Raw genomic sequence first — 7,388 nt, 5'->3', positions numbered from 1 at the left:
AAGGGCGCACCATTATAAGTGCGCAGGTTTAAATTGTGATCGATACAGACATGCTGCTCCTGAAGCACAGGGACCTCTGTGTGAATGAAAAATAACGGACCCGACTCCTAAAGAGAGAAACTGAAAGGAGACCATCATTCTATTTCAGGAAATAAAAGAGTTAACCGATCACTCAGTTCCCAAGTGCCAATTAGCACGGCCCTTCTCATCAGTAAATCAGACGCGTCTAGGAACAGTTTGAACAATTTTTATTTTTTTTAAAGTGCTTAAAACGTAAATAACAAGCTCTTTATAAACATTAGTTGCAACTATTAAATCAAGAAACGTAAGCAGAACACTTTCCAACTCTGTGAAGAATAGGGAAATCAACATACCCCCCAGATTTGAACAGTCTGAACCCTGGTTTTTTGGGTGCATTTCCAACACACGTTTATAGCACAGAACATACCATTTTTTTTGTTTTATAAACAAGATCATCCAACTCAAATAGACTGGGTTTACAAGACACTTTCAGTATCGATATCCCTTCAGGTTTGTTCCAGTTTAAGGTCATCACTGGACATCTCTTCTGTACCCCCTTCACCCCTGGCCGGAAGAGAAAATAAAGAAACAGACTGCTTGATGGGCGTCCTTTAAAAAAAAGGTTTACTGACCCTATGGGCACAACAAAGCACGGCATAAATGCAATCAGCTGCACATCTGCAGAAAAACCCTGCAAAGCAGTTTGTGTGGGGAAGAGGCCGACTAGACTGGGATGAGACACACAGTTACGGGAATGGCTTTGTTTCAAACTGAATAAACAGCCACACCGTTGACAGCGGAAGGTGATCTATATATACTAAAGTCATCTCACCTGTAGTGACGAACCCTCACCAAGAGGGTTCCAGCATTAGATTGGTACATAGGGACAATGACATACTTTCAACTCCTTGTTTTTACACAACCACCTCCTTTAAATACGGATACAGGACAGGAGCATCGATCGTTTTTAGAACAAATACATCTCTCCTCTGCCTCCTTTCTGTAAGACATCTACATTTTAAAATCTTCACATCAGCTTCTCCAATACATTTTTTTTTTTTTAGGACCAGATGAAGTTAATTAAATAGCCACTCTGGTTTTAACCAAGTTCTCTGGACACTTGTGGCATATTTAAAATTCTCTGCTCCGTTATGTGGTGCATAATCACTTGGGGAGAAAGATTTGTAAGGCAGTGGAGAAATGGAGGACAAAACAGTAAGTGGACTTACCAAAGACACCTCTCCTCAAGAATGCCTTTCCCTAGCCAAGTTCAATCACAAATGCCTGACTTCTGAACATTCTCACGGTCAATTCGATGACACCCAAAACGGGAGGGATGGACAACACCCTCTTAGCCATGACCATCATTAGGTTTGTACCATACTCCCCACACTCTAACTTTGGTTAACTCAGATGTCGTGCTGCCCATGCAGTACCTGCTCCACCAGGAACGCTGAGTCTCCCAAGTGGTTTCTCAGAGCATCCCTGCTAGTGTAGAATCAAGGCTTGGACATTTTAAAGCTACTATATCCGCTTGGCAGCGTTTTCAGCTACGTACAACTTTTCACTGAGTGGATTCTTTTGGTGCAAGGTGGTCTATGGGGTTCAATCCCACAGCAGTGGGATACAGAGGGAGGAGGAAAGGAAAGACGTTTCCCGTTAAACAAGTCCATTTTTCTGGTACAGTTCTTTGTGATGCAGCTCTTCAAGGTTATCTTGAATAGATAAAGTGCCAAACATTCAAGCTTTGAAAAGGCAGAAAACCGACTAAGGCAGAAAGATGTGATTAAATCATAAAAGGATTAAGAAGCAGCGGATAGTGGTGCAGAGAGCTCTTTAAAAACATTGGCACTTGTGTGGGTGTGGAAAGCACCTACAATAAGTCAGTCCTCAGGATGAGAAGACCAAACAAAATCCTACAAGAAAGACTATCCAAGAGAGCAATTAATTGGCTCTAGAGGCTGTCCAGGGATCAAGCCAACAGGAGGAACCTTTTGGTACCAGGCAGCATGATCTGGTCTCGTATGTTTCTGCTATATGGTACACTGGAAGAACAGTGAAATGATGGCAGTCCCCCATCGGTGAGTTGTGCCACCCCAAGGAAGCAGGTATATTTCAGAGGACAGACAGAACGGGGCAGGCATCTTTTATAAACTGGCTGCCGAAAAGCCAGTATGGACACATTTATTCTCATAGAGATGAAATACTACCGACTTCCCTCCTCTATAATACCCATCTGACACAGGCCTCCATGTTCCAGCTAGCCTGTCTTTGATCATGCCCTCCCTTCCACACCACGATGTGGTAGGTTTAGTTGCACAACTGTTTTTACGCAAATTTTGCCTCCTTAAACCACACTGGATGCAACTCCTCCTCAAATAAAAGGAAGACCTTTTCCAAGAGGCATACAACCAGGAAAGGGACCTGGCTCTCACTCCAGGGGAACCTTTTGATTGTACGTGCAAAGAGAAGTTCTTGGTACTTGAACTGGTATGAAGAAAAAACTGGATACATTTCTTAAAACCCTAAACTGTACAATATAAACATATCCCCACCCTCCCCACGACACATGCACACAAAGAACAACAATGCAGGCAGATAAATGCAAACCCCGGACTTCTTTCCTATTAGAAACAAAGGCAAATAGGACCAAAATGCTCACGGCCAGTGTTTAAGGGACTAAGATCCTCCTCCTTATATGATATTTTACAGACTGGATATGGCCAGAAATTCTCAATTACTGCAATATCAGATCCCGTTTTAAAACCGCTCCTCCCATCAACATGCTGCCTCTTGTTCCAATAGCTCTCTCCTCCCTGGCAGACTCACGCTTCCTTTGGGCATGACTCCCTAACAGGTTCTAGCACTGGCTTTACCCAGGCACCCTTTGCCTTGGCACATACACCCCGTATTACTATCCTTATAGAAAACGTCAATTACACCAGCCTTGCATAAAAGTGTTCCACCTCCGGAACACAAAGCGACTTGCCCACCCTTTGCCCAGGATGGTCTGTTTTATCTGCTTTAAAAACCAAACAAAACCACCCAACTTACCTGAGCCTGGCGGGCAAGTAGAATTTTGCAAGGCTGGGCTAGGTAAGGACAATAATACATTGGACTGCAGGTTGGGTTTAAAGAATCAACCATTTTAGCAGGAAACTGCTCTTATTCTATTACCAAAAGCACAACTTTCCGAAGTCGCTTTTAATACATTTAAACAGGTAACAGTGAAAGAATGTGAAAAAGGCTTAAAAGCTCCAGCAAAAACTCCAGGGGCTCCAGTGGAAACAATGCCCCTTTGCCAGGCTGAGGACACTGAAGTCCAAGTCGAGTTAGGTGCCAGGCCCTGTCCTCACTGTCTCGATGGGATAACACGGCCGCTTCTTCACCTGCAAGAGGACCCGCCACCCAACGCCTTGATGGAACAGAGAGAAGAAACTGACAAGAGCTAAAAACCAAAATGGAAGACAACAGCAACTTCTGGCCCCGCCCAATTGCACATCAGAACCAGCAACTATGCTGTTTTCTACTGTGCCAGGTGTACCACTCGTAGTCAAGCCCTCGGCCTCACCACACTTGCAGCTACTAAACCAACCAGCCAATGAGGAGCTTGTTCATTGAGACCCCAAAATCTAGCGCTACATAGATACCTCCTGAGAGTGCTGGCCCAGTGAAACATCTAGGCCCTAGGCATAATGTTAATCCTGGGGGTATTTTAGAGTGGTGAATTGCTAGTTTATTATAGATTGTATCTGTCTGGCGTCTGGCTAAATGGGCTGTCACGCACGCAGACAGGGCTGGGCAGTCACACTCTAGCTTCTGTTCCTTACGGCATCTTCCAGGCACATTAACAAAAAGATAAATACAAAGAAGTAGGCAAGTAGTGTCAAGGGCCATGGTGGTTTCAAACATGCCCTGTAAACACAGATAGAGGTGTTTAATGAGATAATACTGTGCAGAAATATCAGCCGTGACTGATGCCAACAAGAGCCCGCAGTGTGTGCGGGCAGCATACACATCGGTGATGGGTAGGGTGGCTTTGAGAAGGAAGTTCTATGGGACAGATGCTGCATGAACATCAACAGGTCCCTTCCCCGGAAGCCACGGGGATGAAGTTCTGTTCTGAGCTGGGTAAGGAAGAGTGGGTTTTGTCACAGAGGCAAATGTGCAGTAAAGTTACCAACGCAGCTCGTGCTCCAGCACTGACACATGCTTAGTCACACTCAGCCGATTTCACCAGTGTCACTTTTTGTCTCATCTCCAGGGACTTAGTGCTCAGAGAGGAGCTTGCTAATTGGATGGGGAACCCTTTCCTTTGGGCTGGCAAAGAAACGGTTCCCATCGAAATACAAGAAGAGAGGTGAAGCTAGACCTCCCTCTCGCCCCTTGCCTCACTGGCATGCACAGCAACACGGGGAAGAGCCACACACTTGTGATTTTCCGGTGTCACACGTAAGGTTCCTCAGCTGTGGCAGCAGCAGCAGCGATTCAGAGAACTTTCTTAGCAAGCCAGGACACCCCATTTCTGATAGACCAGGGTCATTTGGGAACACGGGCAGGGGTGGTAGCTTGAAGTCAGGGGCTAGATGGCACATTTCCAATTCTCAGGCGTCCAGTTCCATGGACTCCTTCTGGCTTTGGGAGGAGATGTTCCTGAACCATGCTGCCAGGCCGTGGGGGAGAAGTCCAGTTCCTGGGCGGGGCATTGCAGCGTTCTATGCCCCGATGAGATCGTTTCCTGGAGCTAGAGCACATTTGTTAGGTGATACAGCTAGTCTTTACTGAAAGACTCTCTGCGCATTTGTATGGGCCACCAAAGCCCTCTTGGGTTTTACTTGTAAGAGGTGGGGACAGAGTGTGTGCAGGGGCAGAATCCGGTGTCTTTGGCGTGTTTATTCCAGGAGTGCTGTGGGCAAGTGACGCCAAGGAGATCTCTGAGCAGAGGTTACTTGCTGGTCGTGTTTTTTTCCAGGGGGATCTGAAGGAGGGTGGGAGACCGTTCCATGATGCGCACCAGCAGCTGGTCAATGTAGTTCTCCAGTTCATGGATGTGCTCCTCCTTCCGGCTCAGCTCCTTCTCTCTCTGCAGCAGCAGTTGGATGAGTTCATCGTGGGTCAGGTGATAATACTTGGCAGACTGGTCCGGCAGAGCAGCATCCTACAGCAGGAACAAAAGGAAGCAGACCCAGTGAGCTTAAATGAGACCCTCTCTGTACCTTGCAAAATACACCTGCAAACTGTATGCGCGGTAAGGAACTGAATCCAGCTTGCCACTCAGACTGATATGTGTGCACGAGAAAATAATCGGTGCATGTTTTAGTTCTGGGTATTTTGCATAGCAGCTTTCGTGTAAGTGGCGTATTAAAGCACTGTACAGTTATAGGGCTAGATTGTAAGAGGGTGACAAATTCAGTGTAGAGCAGAGACCCTGGGTGTAATGGAGACTGAACAGTGAGGGAGCTGCGAGGAGGCAGTGAAGGGATGGAGAGGAGACTGCAGGTAGATGAGCACCCGGGAGACACGGATAAGATTTGCGAGCTGGGGGTGGAAGAATTTAAGACAGGTGGTTGCTGGCTGGATCCGGAGATGCACAGGGAGCATCAGCGGGGGTGTTTGAGCGTGATGGTGACATGGTGGCATTTCTGTGTACGTGTGAATCACAGAAGTGTAGGGCTGGAAGGGGCCTTGAGAAGCCATCCACGTCCAGTCCCCTGCGCTGACACAGCAACGTACACACAGCACAGTCTGGAGAACTGGAATTGGGGGAAGCAAAGAGCAAGGAATTGCAATAGCCATAGGAAAGAGAGAGGAAAGCAACCATGAACTCAGCAAAGAGACTCTGTGGTTTGCCCGTCAGCACACACTGGCTTTTGAATGCAGCCAGCCAGCATAGCAGAGCCAGTGCTCCAGGAAGTGTTTCCTTCCCACCCTCACCAGCAGGCAGAACCCTTTGGGATACATCTACGCAGCACGGGGAGACTCGCACTAGCGCTCTAAGAACAGCAGTCTGGACGTTTCACCGCTGGCGAAGACACGGGTTAGCCACCTGAGCTCGGACATGGGGTCAGGCGGGCTTGGACTCAAGTGGCTAGCCCAAGCCACCGCCAATGCCTCACTCCCACGCCGCTGTTCTTAGCACGCTAGTTCAAACAGAGCTAGCGTAAGTTTGTCTATCAGGGCTGGGAGGGACGCACCCACCTGCACTATGGACAACATGGCCTTAGATTTTCCCTGAGATTGTAAATTGAGAGGCAGTGCAGCGTCTTGTAGTTACCCTGCTGGTTCCGTACGGCTGAACATGCTCTGTGAAACCCAGCTCAGCAGGAGAGAGACAAGGAAACAGCAGAGTCCAGACGGTGAAGGGGAAAGAGCGGATAACTTGCTCATAATCCCTAATCAGAGCAGGGTCCTGCCCAGTGCTTAGAACAGGGATGGTGGCTGGAGTCTGGGGTAGTATCTGCAGCTCTGCTGATTCAGTGGTGTAACGGGTTCTCGCACACAACGGGATCTCTGCTAGGTATTTCTAGGCCTCCAATCACCACTGTAACTAAGCACCAATATGAGACACAAATCGGTGCGGGAGGAGAATACGTGCTACTGGTCAGTGTCGGTGACCCTACCTTTAGCTTCTTGGACTCCACTTTCTCCAGCTGCGATGAAGGGGTCACTGGCTGGACACTACTCGTGGTGACGGTCTTCAGCTTTTCCAGGCCACTGCTCAGGGCAGTGGTCAGGGTGGACCTGTGCTGCTTCTTCTCCCCGGAGACCTCTGCCACGGCAGCACTTATGGGCTTCACTGGATGAGGACTAAAGGGAGCAAGGAAGTCAGAGAGTTAGCGCCGCACAGAGCTGGGGGATGGGGAAGCACTTCTGCCCTTTAGTTTCTCTGCCTGTGGGGAAAGTCAGCAGTACATCAGAGTTAGTGGGTTCCACACAGCTGCATCCTCCACCAGGCACCACACTGAATGTTTACCTGCCCTGGGGGCCGGGGGGGGGGAGGAGAAGAGGGGGCAAGATGGCCCATAGAGCAGCCCAAAAGTTCTAAGAGAGAGAGAGGACCCCTGGAGACTACAAGTCCCAGAATGCAATTCTTCCTCGATACAGGGAGTCAGGCCCCACTGCTTGCTGGCACCCACAGTCTCTGTGGGCTGCTCTAACCAAGGTGGCAGCATTGCATGCTGGGGCCTTAGTGACAGTGTTTCAATCGGCTCCATTTTGGGGAAGTTAGGCATAGCTCTGAGGCTCAGAGCTCTTTGCCCAGCTAAGGACCTTGCATGGTGTCAAGTATCAGAGGGGTAGCCATGTTAGTCTGAATCTGTAAAAAGCAACAGAGGGTCCTGTGGTACCTTTAAGACTAACAGAAGTAT

General features: G+C 48.3%; 1 protein-coding gene across 3 annotated transcripts in view; it reads right to left on the bottom strand.

Moving 5' to 3' along the window:
- Positions 1-233: 233 nt before the first annotated feature.
- The window catches only part of RAB11FIP5 (RAB11 family interacting protein 5), a 112,291-nt gene continuing 105,136 nt past the window's right edge, over positions 234-7,388 (bottom strand). For all 3 annotated transcript variants that reach the window (XM_034770831.1, XM_034770832.1, XM_034770833.1), the window contains 2 exons: positions 6,642-6,828; positions 234-5,179 (listed from right to left, as the gene is read on the bottom strand). In XM_034770831.1, the coding sequence (XP_034626722.1) occupies positions 4,967-5,179; positions 6,642-6,828 (400 nt within the window). In that variant the 3' untranslated portion in view covers positions 234-4,966. The remainder of the gene's footprint in view (positions 5,180-6,641; positions 6,829-7,388) is intronic.

Source organism: Trachemys scripta, chromosome 5 (assembly GCF_013100865.1).
Source record: "Trachemys scripta elegans isolate TJP31775 chromosome 5, CAS_Tse_1.0, whole genome shotgun sequence".
Taxonomy (NCBI): Eukaryota; Metazoa; Chordata; order Testudines; family Emydidae; genus Trachemys; species Trachemys scripta.
Note: the sequence above shows the minus strand (reverse complement) of the source record. Positions and strands in the feature narration are given on the sequence as shown.